Genomic DNA, 18043 nt, shown 5'->3' with positions numbered 1-18043 from the left:
ATTTTTCAAAAGAACTAGTAAAACAAAGCTGGGATAAAGTGTATAAGGAAACCAATGTGAATTTGAAATTCTCTAAATTCTCCACATTGTTTAAATTGAACTTTGAAAAGGCATTTCCAAAAGTATGCATGTCTGTATCAACAACTCACAAAAACTGATGGATAACAACAGGTATTAAGAAGTCCTCCCAAACACTTAAACACCTCAGTTCCATGAAAAAGATTCACAATGATCCAGAATTCTTAAATTTCTATCATAGGTACAAAAAGATCTATAGGAAGGTGCTGATTGGTGCAAAAAGTCATTTAGTAACAAAATAATATACAATGCAGAGAATAAAAGCAAAGCAGTCTGGGATGTTATAAAAAAGGAGATGGGGAGAGGCAAACAAATGCAGAATAACATACTGCTAAGGGAGGATGGAGAAGGTAATATATGATCCACAATACTTAGTAAACTATGTAAACGAGCATTTTTTAAGTATTGCAAAGAAGTTACAGTAAAAATTCCCCAAAACAAGTATAACACCTGTAAATAATATTGCATGAAATACAATGATGTTACTTTTGACCACAGAGAATGAAGTCAATAAAACTGTTCAAAAACTAAAAAATAAAGAGACAACGGAGATCTTATGGAAGGAGTGCAGACTCCAATGTTTTACTATGCCATACACTTCACAGCAAATGGGATGCAGTGAAAGAGAAAATTGCACTCTTGTTGAAACAGCTATGGTTATGATGCATGCTCATCGAGGAAACATTCCTCTGTAACTTTGGGCTGAAATGATAAATTCTGCAGCATACGTCCTGAATTGATCAAAACGTTCCACTACTTTATGGATGTATCTGTATCAAATATGATATCGAAAGAAGACTGGCATGAAGCACCTACATATAATAGGTTCTAAATGTTATGTTCACATTCCAAAACAATTATGGATGAAAAATGGATCAAAAAGCAGTAAATGGAATTCTGGTTGGCTATGACCATGATGATGGTTATTTGACTTGGTGTGAAGAAATTCATCAGTCAATGAGATCATGGGATGTTATTTTTAAAGGGAAAATTATGCAAAGGGAAAGTGCTCTAGTTCCTATGGATCTTTATCTCCCTCATCAGAAGTCTCAAGAGTCATCAGACGAAATTAAGAGCAAAGTGAAATTTAGTTTTCCAAGAGAAAATGAGTTCGACAATTGTGACGATTTACAGGATGAAACAGAAGAGAAATTAGAACAAAATGGGTTTGATAATTATGATGATTTACAAGATGAAACTGAAGAGAAATAAGAACAATCAGATGATAGAATAATTAGGTTACAACTACATGAATGTTTAATGTTAAAAGTCCAAAAAGACTTCAAGGCTACGTAATGCAGTTAATGACCTTTGAGGAACCGGAACCTTATTGTGACACCATAAATTCAAGTCAATGAGATGCCAAGAAAGCGTCAATGGATAAAGAAATGGCACATCAAGAAAATGGAACTTGGACTTTGGAAGATTCATCTCCTGGAAAGTGGACAATTTCATGTAAGTGGATCTATAAAGACAAATGCTGATGGATCAGTTGACAGATTCAAAACAAGATTGGTTATCCAAAATTTTCTCAAAAGAAAGTTTCAGCCCTATGGCAAAGATGTCAATTATTCAAACATAATTCAGTGTTACAGCCAAAGAGAAGATGAACACTGAACAAATAGATGTGACTACTGACTTTCATTATGGTGACCTGAAGGAAACGATATTTATGACACAACTTGAAACGCTTATATGACCTGAAACAGGCACCCCACTTCTGGAAAGCACTAATTATGTGATGGAGTTAGGATTTAAAGAAGTGAAGCTGATCCTTGCCTCTTTATGAGACAGAAATGTTCTTACAAGATTTTCTTCATACTCTATGCTGATGATGGATTGATTGTGGCAAACGATGACAATGAACTTAAAGAATTTATTGAACACCCTAAAACAGAATTCAAAATAAAATCAAAACCAGCATCATATTTCTTAGCCTTGGAAATTGACAGAAAATAAGATGGGTCCATTCAAGTCAGTCAGACTCATTGCACCAAGAAGGCTTTGCAGCCCTTTGGCATGAGAGATTGTAAAGCTGTAACAACTCCAATTATGAAGAACAGATTCAGGAAAGAGAATCCTATCAATACTGAATCTTTTTATAGACAAGCATTTGAATTCTTGATGTACCTGTTTTGTGGGACAAGACCAAACATAGCACATGCTGTTGGAGTAGTAATAAGGGTAAAAAGAATTTTTCACTATTTGAGAGGCAGACATGACTATGGACTTATTTACAAAAGCAGTGAAGACAAAGGCATTCTTGAATGTTATATTGGTACTGATCAAGTAGGTGATTTAGAGACTAGATAATCTACTTCAGGTGTCCTCTGCCTATGCTTCGGTGCACCCCTTAGTTGGCTGAGTCAGTGACAAACTTCAGTTGCAGTCTCTACTACAGAAGATGAAGTTGTAGTGGCTAGTGAAGCAGCATGAGAAATGGTCTGGATGAAGAGACTTTTAATTGAACTTTGTCAGATAAAGGATTTGAAACCTTGCCTATGAGTGGATAATGAAGCTGCTGTTTAACTAGCACAGAATCCTGAATTTTACCGACAGACAGAACCTATACGTCTCAGACACTTCTTTGTTGGAGAATTAGTTACAGGTGTCGAAATTACCATTTCAATAGTAGATACAGAAAATAAGCTTGTGGATTTACTGACAAAACCATTACCTGCTATCTGACTAAGACAGTTGTGCAAAAACATGAGTGTGTAAGTTATTAAATAAGGGGGAGTGTTACAGTTTTGCATTTTGTACAATTTTATTTAATAACTTTGCTGGCATTTAAATAACTCTTCACTACCAGACACGAATTGTTTTGTGTTCTTTGCTGCAAGGGGACATTTATTATCATTGTTAAGTGTTGTTTCTATGAAAATCTTGTCATTCCTAAACAACGAAACATTCCCTATAATTCCCCCCCTTTGGCAGAGGTCAAGATTCAAATTTGAGACTGACACAAGATTGTCTGAGCCTCTGATTTATACCTTCCACCTGCCTCCAACCCAAAACTGTGTGATTGACTCTGGGTAAGAAGCTACAGAAAGCAAATCATGCTTCCACCCTGCATACAAGGGTACCTTTCTTCACTGATTCAGTCAACTGACTGAGAATGACCTCAGAAACCAGGTAGCAGGCTTCAATTGCATTGACACGAGCAACTATTTGTAGCCAGATGCACCCTCAGCAATCTATAACTGCCAGCAGAGCTTTGTCCACATCTTGGACAGGGCTTCCCAGACAGCATACTTATCTTTTTATTGGAGCGTTGGAGCTTTCTATGGCTAATATCCCCCCCCCCCTTCCTCCCCCGTTATCCAGTCCAGACCTGTCAGGGAAGTCGGCCACTGCTTCAACATCAAGATGTCTCATGCTGGCTCAGACTTACTATCAAGCCTGGGCAGCACCTTGTAACTTTTATCTTGCTAAAGTGCAAGAGGACAGCTGCATGAAAAGTTCCCAGTTTCACTTGACACCCACAGATATGCACACCCACCACTGACTGCCACTACCACCCAAGTTAGCACAAACTTATCAGATGTTGCACATTGGGAGATGCAGTGACATAGTGGTTTCCAGATGTACCTCAATCCCCAATGTCACTGCACCTTGCGACAGCAGTCTGAAGCTTGTCAACCAAGACAAATGCAGCTTTCAGCTGTTTCTGAACAGTGATCCATTCACCTTGTGTCGACACACAACAAACACACTCACTATCCGTTTGCTACAACATAAAATCACAAAAAGTGTAATGACCAAAGCAAATCAGACTAACTAAGAAACTACAAGCAGAATGCGACAAGAGATCAAAGTACTAACTGGCACTTTAGGTGGCACAAATCTACACTACTAAAATTACAATACACAATATATAAACAAAAATACATAAATAAATAAATAAAAAGTAGCACTAAAACTAAGCTAAAAAGTCAATTCACAATACCCTAACAATCAAAAAATACACAAATTCTTAGAACAATCAAAAAGCTTCTACTCAGAAGCATGTAAGAAAATCACAAAAGTAAATGCTATAAACAAACTGTATACTGCTGGTGCTGGAGTTTCTCCCAGCTCTGCAACTGGAATGCTACTGATTAATTCACTGCTGGAGAAAAATGCAGCACCCTAAAGGACTGTGTCCAGTGGCACTAGGGTATAACATATGCACACTGAGGGATTGTAGTTGTAGCGATTCATTTGTCACAGTCACCGACTATCAGGTGCTCCTCAGGAGGCCTGGCTGTGCACCCTCTGTTTCGACTCAGTAGGCAGTAAAGGTGTTGAATCTATAGGTGAACAGTGTTTGAAACATTCATTTTAGGGTACAACTATGTCTCATCTACAAGTATGTACTCCTGTCCAGCAATTTCAGCCATTTAGACTGGGTCATATTGTGAACCTGCAGAAGGCTGAATGGACATATTGATGGACTGCTGTACATGGCACAATGTATCAGTGCTGTGTCACAACTTTCAACAGTGTTCTGTGAACCACCCTCACATATTTAGACCATGTTCTGTATGTCCACCTAGTATAGACCCACATCAGCTATCGCTGAGCAGCACTGGACGACTGATCATCATCAACCAGCGAAAAGCAGGCACATGTTGTGCCTGCTGCATCACCAGGGACAATTGACAACTGTCAGTTTGTAGCAGGATGATCACATGTTCCTATGGCCAGGCTACTTCTGACACCACAACATCAGCAACCATAGATATTCTGGCATTGAGAAAGACTTGACTGGAAGAATGGAATGGTACTCTGTTGTCTTCACTCATAAAGAGTAGTTTCTCTGTGTATGCCAGTGATGAACAGATAAATGAATGGCATACACCCGGTGAGATGCCTAGTGCAGAGTGCATTCCCCCACAACACACAAGTACCACACGAAGCTTCGTTGTGTGAGGGAAGAGGGCCATCAGTTGCAACTTTCAGTCACATTTAGTGTTTCCTCAGGATAAAGTAACCAGTACCTGTTACACTTCACAGTTTGCTATCCTTATGTTACAGTCATTTCTTTGACAGGAAGGTGCTGTCTTTTTTAGCATGACAATACAATCAACATATACCTGTAGATATGGAACATACTCTTTGTGATGTACAAATGCCTTGGCCAGCCAGTTCACCAGATCTCTCACCAACTTAACACCTATTGGACATGATGAAGAGGAAACTTGACCAGGGCCTGCATAAACTATTATCGAATTGCAACAAAAGGCACTTGATGCTTGGGACAATCTTATCACAAGATGCCACTGGGCACCTTTATTATCATTGCATGCAAGAATACACACCTGCTTTTCCAACAGAAGGGGTTACACTGTGCATTAACACAACAGTATGTGATTAAGTTGGTCAGAATTTATCATATACCACCACAATGATGAATTACCTATCACCACAGTTGTCAATAAAATGACCTTGTCCTTGAGAGGTTGCATTTTTTTCTGGCAGTTTATAATATATTTTTTGTATTCTTTAGATATACAGGGTGGTCCAACTGAAGTTTTGGGTGAGATTATCTCAAAAACTATACATCAGGTAAAAATAGTGGGTAAGACAAGTTTCTAAGCTCAAAGGGGGACATCAAATGATACTATAGGTGACCCCCCAGGCCCCGCTCCCTTGGGTGGCAACTTTTAAATCTTAAATGGAAACCACCATTTTTTATTGCAGATTCAGATTCTCGATAAAAAAAGTAATCAAGGTTTGTCTGAAACACTTTTTTAAACCATTGACAGATGGCACTGTAATAGAGAAAAATTAAAATTGGGGAGGAACTCCGATTTATTTAGAGTGGTCAGAGGAGGCCACATCAAATTGATACAAAATGTGCACCAATTCTTTCATTATGCCAAATTAAGCTCTTTTTTTACAAAATGTATCCTACCTGTCACAGTTTTTGATGGTTGGAGGGGGAATGGTATTAAAATCTCGTTAGGAAACTATTCACAACTGGATTACTCATCCGCCTGTGGCGCTACCGTGGCCAAACTATGAACTATGGCTCAGTATAAAGGTCAGTGCAATGCGATCAGACATCAATTCACTTTCAGATTGTGAACCATAAACATCAACTGATGAAAGTAAATGATTCTTTAATGAAACATGGTTCACTATCCTCCTACATAGATTGTTGATATTATGTTAATTTTAGGTGAATGCCATAACAATTACGCTGCAGCTGCAAAATTGTATGCGGATTGTTTCCCAAACAGACAACATCCAAGCAAAAACATTATTCAAAATTGCACCTGATGAGCTCAAAATGGATGCACGCACCGTCCACCTCGTCATCACAAATACGATGAAAATGATGCTCGTACTCTTACTGTTCTCGCCTTTGTTCAACAGGATCTCGAAATGAGTAGGCGTGTGATTCAGAGACAAACTGGAATACTGAAATCAACTGTTTTGAGGATTTTGAAGGCAGATAAATATCATGCCCATCATATCACAGTCACACAGGCATTAACGCCAAACTATATGAAAATACGAGTGCATTTCAGCCAGTGGGCTTTGGAAATATAAGACGTGACAATGATTTTTTTTAGATACTTCATGTTCACTGATGAAGCTACATTCAAAAACAATGGCGAATTAAATCATCATGATTGTCATTATTGGTCCCCTGTCAATTCACACTGGCTCAGACCCGTTGACAATCAACACAAATGGCGGTTAATGGTCTGGTGTGGAATTTTAAACAGTTACTTGATAGGACCGTATTTTTTTGACCAAAATGTTACTGGGGAATCTTATTTACAACTTCTCCATGATGATTTGTTGGAGCTAATGGAAGATGTTGATTTAGGAACTAGGCAATGAATGTGGTTCCAACAGGATGGAGCAGCTCCCCATTATGCTAAAAATGTGTGGAACATTTGAAATTTACAGTACCCTGGTCAGTGGATAGGACACAGCAGACCAATTCAGTGGCCTCCATGTTCACCAGACCTAACATCTTCTGATTTTTTCTTGTGGGGTTATTTAAAAAATATTGTTTATGAAAGACAGCCCACAACCTGAAACGATATGGAGCGACACATTTGAAGAGCATGTGCAGCCATACCACATACCACGGGATGTGCTACTCAAAACTGTGGACAACTTTCGCAGATGATTGTCTTCATGCATTGAAGCAAATGGGGATAATTTTGTACAATTTCTTCGTGGTTAATTTCATTAACTAAGCACCCCAACATGTAAGAGGTAAGGGGACTCTCACTAATGAAGCACCCCATGGGATCATCATTCTACTACATCCATGTCGTCGTTCCTGGATAATGCAAAAAGTAGGATACAGTAAATTTTGTACAAAAATAGCTTAAATTGGCATAACGGAAGAATTGGTGCACATTTTTTATTGATTTGATGTGTCTTTCTTGGATAATTCTAAATAAATCCAAGTTCTTCCCCAATTTTACTTTTTTCTTGATTTCAGTGCCATCTGTTAATGGTTTAAAAAAATGTTTCAGACAAAACTTGATTACTTTTTTTATGGAGAATCTGAATCTGCAATAAAAAATGGGTGTTTCCATTTAAGATTTAAAAGTTGCCCCCCGCCCCTCCCAAGGTGTAGCATCATTTGATGTCCCCCGTAGAACTTATGAACTTGTCTCACCCACTATTTTTACCTGATGTAGGGTTTTCGAGATAATCTCATCTGAAACTTCTGATGAACCATGCTGTATATATTGAAGTCCCTTACATACCTTAAAATACTAAATGGGATCCCCAGGAGATTATTTTTTTGAATTACTGAAGCACTTACTTATATAGAGGTAGTTTTTTGAAGAACTCAAGATACTTTATCTGCTTCAAGTCAAAAACTTTCAGCTTTTCTCTTATTAGGGCACTTTCTGCATTGATGAATGGTGTTGCTTGCATCTTGGTGACAGTTGCTATTTTCATAGTATTATTCCACATTTCAGGTAAACTCTGTAAAACAATGAGTTATACAGTGAGTTATACATTCTAAATGTCTGTCCTGTAACAATGACTACATGGACCAAAGAAATGTACTTGGTTAAAATTTCAGACTTTTCTGTTTTGTAACTAACAATAATTGCAGAGCAGATCTTCCACTGCATAAGTATAGTACTCAAAATGTCACTCCTTATATGAAACAGGGTGTATACGCTATTCCGGTGTAACGACAAGCACCAGCACAACAATGAAAAACGGAATAACAGAGAGGGCTGTGATTTACGAAGAGAATATAAGTGCTGCTCCACCTAGCCACATGCAGTGGAAGACGAACTGTTTTACAAATGCCACAGCAGTGACTTATGAACTGTTTTGTTTTGCCTGCATTGAAATTGCATATAGCAAAGGGTATTGATTATTTGCATGTCACCATTTGCTTGTGACACACCTTTGTGAATATGCAACGTTAAGTATTGTCAGTTTAAATTACTGTAATAAACTCCATTAATACAATTCCCAGCCCTTTAGGAAATGAAACCTAGCAAAAAACAACGCATTTTGGAATAATCTTTGATCTGCAGTAACATGTACACTGCATATTTTCATATTATGCAAGTATAAATACAAATTCCAACAAATACAGAACGGTAGCTCCCAAAGCACTGATCTTGAGATTGTGCTGCATTAAGCACTTTTGTCAGCCAATCATAGGTCATGTAACATGATCTTGCCAGCCAATGATGGCAGATATCCAGAGCATAGTACATGTGATGTACTAGACTGCACATTTTTATTTCCCCCTCTCTGTGATCTGTGGAAGTTGGCTGTGTTTGTGCCACATCGGAAATTATGCTCATTGCCAACCTTTGCTACATAAAACTATTGTGTGGGGTAGCAATAAGCAACAGTTATGAATACAGTGTTAACCTGTGTGCATTGTTGTGAAGTGACTGTTAATATTATTTTTAAAAAATAAATGAAGAGGCTGTACCTGGGCCTTCTATCAACTTGCCACAAACTTCTGTGACATAATAATCAATTATATGTTTGTTTCTTTAAACTGCTCTGGGAAAAGAAAACAGCACTTTTTTCAGCAATCAATGTGCTAAGAGGCAACCACAAACTTCCACTTCCAGCATCCTCCCCTCAGGGGGGTCAAGTAAGAATGTGCAATCAGCCAATAGGGTAATTACTGTTAAGTAGGAAAAGTTAATGTTTTAAATTAATATACATACAGTACAGCTACATGAAAAGGTAAGATTTCACATATAAAATCGGTCATCAAAAATTTGTGCTGTTTCTTTCCAAGGGTGCAGTTAGGCAGGATCCTAAGAGAAAAGCTTAAATTGCAGCAGCTGAATATTTCTGACAAGTGGATGATAAATTTCAGTGCTCTGCACTGAAAATTTTGGAAGTTATCTGGCTATATATATGTTCAGTCATAATTATACTTTTTGCCATCATTATTGTGTAATTTGTAATTCATGAAAGAGCTAAAATAAGTATGAAAAACTAACCTTGAAGCTCAGTATTTTTTAGTTTGTGTTATCCTTTAAGATATATCAAACACAAATGTACCAGTAAAATTTTTAAATAATGGCATAAATGGATGGTCTTCTGGCATGAAATTTTTCTAAGTGGCTGATCCTCAAAGTGTTAAGTTCTGAATGAGAGTCAAATGCTCCGTGATTTAACAAATTCATTGCATATTCTCACACATGGCATAATTCATCTTATGTCAAAGGAAATTTACTTTGAAAGTAATGTTTCTCAAACAACCATTCAGAATAGTTTCCCTTGACCTGTAAACAATTGTGACATCACACTCATTGAAAGCAGTTTGTCGTTACGAAGTATTGCATAGTCTTTGGCCTAATGCCTTTGACAAATTTTACTGTCAGCAGATGCTTGTGTGTACACTGTGTTTTGTTGTTGTAAATGGCACATTTTCTTTGCAATTACAGTTTTATTTTGATTATTCTCATGTTTAGGTTTTATTGCTGCAGTATTATTCAGCAGTAGCGAGCTAAAATAAAATTCTTTGTTAAAGTATCAATTCTCACCTATCAAAATTCAAAAATTTAACTGAAAACTAAAACAATGAAAAATTTCTAGAATTCTAAAAAAAAATTTTAATTTTTCCCCAAAGAAAAAATTCCTGCATTTTTCCTGGTTGTCCCATGGTGAGTACACCCTGTGAAACAGTTACCTCAGTCTGCAATTATGCAGTAAAAACAATGAATCACACTCAAGAGAGAAAAGTGATATAAAGTAGGTGTAGTAATTAATTGGTCGTTGTTGGGTTGGGGCATATGACAAGATGGCCAATAGCAATAAAATATTAATAAATATACATTTATAGAACCAAAACTAAGTGAAAAAATATACTAAACCAAAATAATAATCATAACAAAAAAGGAATGTTAAACATTGTACAGAGTGTAATAAAGTAAGCAAAAATATATCTAAAAACAAAGATGATGTGACTTACCAAATGAAAGCGCTGGCAGGTTGATAGATACACAAACAAACACAAACACACACACAAAATTCAAGCTTTTGCAACCAATGGTTGCTTCGTCAGGAAAGAGGGAAGGAGAGGGAAAGACAAAAGGATATAGGTTTTAAGGGAGAGGGTAAGGAGCCATTCCAGTCCCGGGAGCGGAAAGACGAAAATTCGTCTGCTTGTGACTGTGTATGTGTGGATGGATATGTGTGTGTGTGCAAGTGTATACCTGTCCTTTTTTCCCCCTAAGATAAGTCTTTCCGCTCCCGGGATTGGAATGACTCCTTACGCTCTCCCTTAAAACCCACATCCTTTTGTCTTTCCCTCTCCTTCCCTCTTTCCTGACAAAGCACCCATTGGTTGCGAAAGCTTGAATTTTGTGTGTATGTTTGTGTTTATTTGTGTATCTATCAACCCGCCAGCACTTTCGTTTGGTAAGTCACATCATCTTTGTTTTTAGATATATTTTTCCCACGTGGAATGTTTCGCTCCATTATAAAGTAAGCAAAAATGTAGATTTTAACGCTGTCACTGTTAATACTAAGCCAAGGAAAGAAATATCTAAGAGTTCCTTCATATCTCATTGGAGATTTAGTATTATGGAAATGTATTACCAATAAAAAACTCTTGGATTTGCAGTCAGGTGGCAGTATTAAAATACCACAACATTTTAAAGTGGGTAATATCATCATCTTCTGGCAAAGTGTTGAGATATTCCAATGTCATAATATTTACACTAGTGGTGTACCCCTGTCCTCCCTCTACTCCCCTCCTTCACATGACTACTGGTGGCTGGGTACTATCCAACCAGAGGAGGAGGAGGGAGGTGAGCAGCAGTGAGCGTAGTGGGGGCATGTTCGCATCTCTGTCCGGGCATTCCAGGTGCACCTTGCGAGTTGGAAAGTGTTGCATGTGCTCTTGTCATTTTGCTGGTAACTCAGGATTCCATGCTGCATTCAGCTGGTAACCTTTGCCCCTGCTGACAAGAGTCTCATGAATCATTATTTAAATGGATTCACTTGTCATGCTGTCCCAATAGCTAGCTGTTCAGCATACCACCTTTACGTTCTTAAAGGCAAAGGTGTGGTCATCCTTGATGCTATATCCTGCTATTGCTACCTTCTCTGTACATCACAGTCACCCACAGGGCTGTTGTGCTCCTTTCAAACTTCCAAAATACAGCACTGTGACTGCCCAATGTATTATTGGCCACATTTGCAGGTGATACCGTATATCCCAGTTACATTCAGTTTCAGTGGATCCTTCGAAGAGCCATGCCACTCTTTCATTTTTGGCAGTGTTTGAAAGATGTTTTTTTTATGGTGGATACTTCAAGAAAGCTCACAGTTTTGGCTAGAGTGGTCCCAAGTGCAGGAGGAAAGGAAGTCTCACCTGTTCTTCCTCTTCCCAGTTTTTGCATCTTTTCCCTTCTTGAATACCCTACTAATCTATGCTTCACTGTACACATTTTTGTGGCATACATTTTTCCAGTTTTGCAGTTCATCTGGGATGCTTTCTTTATCATAAATGATGAGTGACGTACATATCAGGATGGTCAGCACTGCCTGCTGTTGAGCTGGATGGTGGCAGCTCGCAGCATATCGGTAAAGGTCTGTGCAGATCTTCTACCTATATACTGAATGACATAGTGTACCATCTGGCCTCTTATTTATCAGTGTGTCCAAGAAAGGGAGACAATCATTCTCCTCTATTTCCATAGTGAAAGAAATGTTTCGATGAATGCTTTTAAGTGGTCTAGAAACTTATCCAATATGTCTCTGCCATGTGCCCATACCACAAAAGTATCATATATTTAGTGGGAAGTGCTTGGGTTTCTGGTGAGTGGTTTGAAGGGCCACCTCATCAAAGTGTTTCATGTAAAGATTTGTGATCTCTGGACACAGCAGGGAACCCATGGCCACTCCATCCATCTGCTCATAAAACTCTCCACTGCATTTGAAGTAGGGGGTCATCAGTGCATGTTCAAAATGTTCAACTATGTGTGTGTTGAAATCTTGAGACAGCAGCACCAAAGAGTATTGCAGAAGAACTTTCTATATCTACATCCATGTGATTACTCTGTTATTCAAAATAAAGTGTCTGGTGAAGGGTTCAATGAATCACCTTCAAGCTGTCTCTCCGGTGCTCCACTCTCAAACAGCGTGCGAGAAAAATGAGCACTTAATTTTTTCTATGTGAGCCCTGATTTCTCTTACTTTATCATGATGCTCATTTCTCCCTATGTAGGTGGGTGCCAACAAAATGTTTTCGCAATCAGAGGAAAAAAACTGGTGCTTGAAATTTCATGAGAAGATCCCGTCACAATGAAAAACGTCTTTGTTTTAATGATTGCCACTCCAATTCATGTATCATGTTGGTGACACTACTTCCCCTATTTCGTGATAATACAAAACAAGATGCTCTTCTTTGAACTTTTTTGATGTCATCCATCAGTCCCACCCCATGCAGATCACACATAGCACAGCAATATTCCAGAACAGGGTGGACAAGCATGGTGTCAGTAGTCTCTTTAGCAGACTTGTTGCACCTTCTAAGTGTTCCACTGCAGTCACGTTTGTTTTTCAAGTTCATGATACTATCAGATCTTAGGCAATGGTCTGATGATGACACAAACTGACTGTTGCATGTATATGTATGAACAGTTCAGCTTGCTGAGCTTGTTTGAGACTGTAACTGCTTTGTGAATCATTAAATCCTCTGATGATGTATCTAGCATTCGAAGCGAAACATTAGGCAGCGAGCTGTGCTTTGCACCATGACCTAATAACCCTAAAACAAATATCACCAACAATGCAAATAGTGGCAATGAAAGCCTGGATCTGTGATGTCCTACCAAAATTTATAAGTTGGCTGAAAAATGAAGGAGCTATTGGAAGAAAGTGAAAACCCTCAAGGGCATATTTTGAGCTGCTACATTTTATATGTTTGGTTAAACTCAAAGATAAGAACATAAATATGATAAGACAAAAGAATTTTGTGCAGCAGACAGCACTTTGTGGAGGTACATAACGAAGTGCTTGTTACCAGCTTGTGACGCATTTGAAAATACAACATACAGTGTGATCATATTAACCCTTATTAAATTTAGGGGTACCACTTTCTTGCACCCATCCCTTCAATTTAAATGTCATTACCAATTATGGAGGCTAACTCTCTAGCCAAATTAACAACTGCCTTCTAAAGTGAAAATTGGATATTCTCCTTGAAAGTGTGGAGTACTTCATAGGCACTGCATGTTGGTGGATCCTCTAATTGGAGAAAAAATCTTGTCTTCAAGGGGCATTGTCCTATCTGCATCTGAGGCCAGAAGAAGCTACACAATTGATGGGTATCAGGTGTTGCTAACCACTCTATGTCTTCTTTCACTTCCAGACTCTCCTCCTCCAAATGACAGATGATTCAGCTCCTCAACAGTGAGGTAACTGAACTTACACACTGACTATGCCAGTGACTTCAGCACCTTCTAAATGCAGTTCCAGCAAATCAAAAGTGGTACTGGTGAAAGAACACAGACAGTTTTAGCTATCCTGTTGACAGAATACAACACAGCTGCTAAACACAACTTCAGTAATGTAATCAATAATGCTGCTACTTTCAAGCAAGGAAATGCAAATAAAATGGCAAATTCTGGAAAGGGCTATTTCCTCAACTATTAATTATAGCTCCTTTTCTTTTTTCTATGTAATACTATTGCACTATTAATAATTTCTGAGGAGCAAATAAAAACTTGTAATTTTTTATACAGTACATCACACTAAAAACAATGCAACTAGCTGCCATAAACAATATGATACAGATTTTGCCTTACTTTAATTTTTTTAGAAAGTAACTTATTTACTGCCACAATACATTTAATTTGTTCTGTGTAACATTTTTCATCAATACAGCTCTTTAAGAAATAAGTTTTAATAATTCCTCATTTTTATCACTTATAAAGTCATAAAACTTGCTAAAACTGCAGGAAGGCAGTTTTATAGGGGATGTGGAAGTCATAAGACACACACCCCTGGCAGTTCTGCCAGAGGCACAGGATCACCTCAATACAGTTCTGGTGTAAAAATAACTTTCTTTAATTTTGTCACTGAGGTCAGCATGAAATGTGTCAAAAATGGGAATGTATTTCTTGATTTATTTTGCACCTTGGGTTCTTAGTATTTCCAATATATGGGTTTCCATAATGCCCAGCACATCTTTCTTGGTATAACTCCTATATTTCTGCCAATGTACTCACTGTAATCATATGAATGAAGGTCTTATACACAATCTCTTTTACCCATAAATTATACTTCCTTAAGATTCTTCTGATGAATTGTAATTGGGCATTTGTCTTTTCAAAGGTTGGACTTACGTGGTCAGACCACTTTAAATCTACTACATCACTATGTCTGACTGCAGTCACAGATCACTTATCAGAGGATGAAATTACATCAGATCTGTTCAGCTATTTGTGTATTTCACATTACATTTGTTTGTGAAAAGTCAGTGGCCAGTCTTTCCTCCAACTGCTGTTTACTTACAAGACTCACTGCATTTTGTAACAGTTTTATGACAACATTGCTTCTCAGTCCACAGCTGCATCATCTATAACAGACTCAAAAAGCCAGTCAAATGGATATAACAGCTATCAGGTCATAGCAAAGAGGAGCAGTCCACTCACACTACACCAAGATATCCCAGATGACATCTCATTTCTGATGCTCCTAATTAAGACCAATATACTGGGTTTTAGTTCGTCAGGATGTCCAATTGTAAAAGTGCTACATTGTCTTAGGACAAAGTCAGATAGGAGGTATTCTTGCTTGAGAACCGTTCCTTTAACGCTGGAAGTCAATTCAGTAAATGAAGAAAGCAGGTCAGAAGGTGCAATAAGATTATTTCATCAAAATATTTGTGACATTAAAGATTAAATAGATGAACTGTTAATAAAACTTGACATTGACTTTGTGTGTATCTGAGAGCATCATTTATGTAGCAAAGAATTTCTAAGACTTCCTTTGGAGGGGAACAAATTATATAATTTTTATGCAAGGAGTTTGTTGTAGAAGGGATGAGTGCCAAATGTGCTGTTTCACTTAAAATAGCTGACATATCAAAACGCAGTCAAGACCAAATATTTGAAAGTTGTGCGGGAGAGTTATAATTTTTAAGGAAACAGCTTTTCATTTTAACCTCTACAGGGTCTCCAGTTGAGATTACAGTTTTATTACTCTTCAGATTTGATTCTGTGCTAGGCTTGGACAATAAGACATGAATAGTTGATTTGGTATGGGGATTTTAATCTAAACTTTCTGAGTGATTATCCAGAGAAATGAATGTTGACAGACTTACTCAAATCTTACAGCTGGGTAGAAACTGTATACTTACCAAACAGAGTTTAGGGAACCAGCAGTGCATTAAAAGGCAGTATCTCCATAGACTGTTCTCTAACTGAAGGGTACAGTTTAAGAAAAATAATTAATGGCCTGTCAGATCTTGATGCACAGGTAGTAATCCTGAAGGGAATCAACATAGAGTAATTATCTCAAAGTAATGAATGAAAGATTTAGGGCTATGAGTCCACTTGCAATGCAGACATTTAAAGCCAATCTCAAATGGAAAACTTGGCAAGAAGTGTGCAATACAAATAACTTGAATGATCAGTACAATACATTTCTTCAAATCTCAATCTTGTTTTTTGATAGCTCTTTCCCATTAGAAAATTATAGGTAAACTAATGACATTAGAATATCAGGGAGCTGTGTTGTAATATAGGGGATGGTAACAAAAAATACTGAAAAGTGCTGAGAAATGTCATCAGCCAGGCTAATAAAATGCATCGCACTAATCAAGTGGACAATCTTAACGTCTCATCCTCAGGTGTGGAAGAAATAGCCAGATCAAGAAAATGCTAGAAATGTAAGTTTGCCTTTTCTTAATCTAACTTCTAAGATAAGTCATAGGGTCAGTATTTACTCATGTGTTCCAATATTTATACGGAATCCAAACTGATCTCCAAGGTCAGCTTCTACCAGTTTTTCCATTCGTCTGTAAAGAATTCACGTTAGTACTTTGCAGCCATGACTTATTAAACTGATAGTTCGGTAATTTTCACATCTGTCAACACCTCCTTTCTTTGGGATTGGAATTATTATATTCTTCTTGAAGTCTGAGAGTATTTCGCCTGTCTCATACATTTTGCTCACCAGATGGTAGAGTTTTGTCAGGAATGGCTGTCCCAAGGCTGTCAGTAGTTCTAATGGAATGTTGTCTACTCCTGGGGCCTTGTTTCGACTTAAGTCTTTCAGTGCTCTGTCAAACTCTTCACGCAGTATCATATCTCCCATTTCATTTTCATCTACATTCTCTTCCATTTCCATAATATTGTCCTCAAGTACATCACCCTTGTATAGACCCTCTATATATTCCTTCCACCTTTCTGCTTTCCCTTCTTTGCTTAGAGCTGGGTTTCCATCTGAGCTCTTGATATTCATACAAGTGGTTCTCTTTTCTCCAAAGGTCTCTGTAATTTTCCTGTAGGCAGTATATACGAGGGTATTTCAAAAAGTAAAGATACGATGGCTTGCAGTCCTTAAATAAGAACATTTATTTAGAAAACATCAGTTACACCTTATTAACTGGATTATTTGTTATTTTTCGACATAATCACCCCCGTTATCCGAACATTTGTTAAGTCGGTGCACAAGCTTTTGTACCCCACAGTCATAGAAGGTTGCCGCCTGTTGTCGGAACCACATTTCAACTTCATCTTTGATCTCTTCATCGTCGTGGAATGATTTTCCACCAAGATGTGACTTCAGGTACCAGAAGACATGGAAGTCGGTGGACGCATGGTCCGGGCTGTATGGCGGATGGTTCAATACATCTCATTTGAATAGTTTGAGTAGAGCTTTGGTTATGAGCGCTGTGTGAGGCCGAGCGTTGTCACGAAGCAAGCGGAATCCACTTGTCAGCATTCCCCTGCGTTTGTTTTAAATTGCCCTTCGAAGACTTTTCAAAGTCTGGCAATATGCAGCAGCATTAATTGTCGTACCATGAGGCATAAATTCCAACAGAAGAATGCCTTGTCTGTCCCAAAAAACAGAAGAAATGATTTTCTTCACTGAAATCGACATTTTGCATTTCTTGGCTTTTGGTGAATTAGAATGGCGCCATTGCATTGATTGTTGCTTGGATTCAGGTGTACGGTGATAAACCCATGTCTCCTGTCACAATGTGATCAAGGAACTCATCACCTGTTTCAGCATAGCTTGTGAGGAAGTCGAGTGCAAAGCCCATCCTTTTCTTTTTGTGTTCTTCCGTTAACAGTTCTGGAACCCAGCGTGCACACAATTTCCTGTACCCTAACTTGACAGTCACAACATCATAAAGAGTTGTCATTGACACGTCCGGTATGATCTGAAGCAATTCTTTCAATGTGAGACATCTATTCGCATGAATTGCTTCCTCCGTTCTCTGAACAAGGGCATCAGAGATCACAGATGGCCAACCTGTTCTTTGTTC

The 18043-nt window shown here is 38.0% G+C and overlaps 1 protein-coding gene across 1 annotated transcript in view; it reads right to left on the bottom strand.

Moving 5' to 3' along the window:
- Positions 1 to 18043, bottom strand: part of LOC126417102 (dynein beta chain, ciliary-like) — a 739775-nt gene that overhangs the window by 484927 nt on the left and 236805 nt on the right. Inside the window, exon 16 of the mRNA XM_050084997.1 lies at positions 7862 to 8028. Within this exon, the coding sequence (XP_049940954.1) occupies positions 7862 to 8028 (167 nt within the window). The remainder of the gene's footprint in view (positions 1 to 7861; positions 8029 to 18043) is intronic.

This window comes from Schistocerca serialis, chromosome 8 (assembly GCF_023864345.2).
Source record: "Schistocerca serialis cubense isolate TAMUIC-IGC-003099 chromosome 8, iqSchSeri2.2, whole genome shotgun sequence".
Taxonomy (NCBI): Eukaryota; Metazoa; Arthropoda; class Insecta; order Orthoptera; family Acrididae; genus Schistocerca; species Schistocerca serialis.
This window is presented reverse-complemented; position numbering and strand designations above follow the sequence as displayed.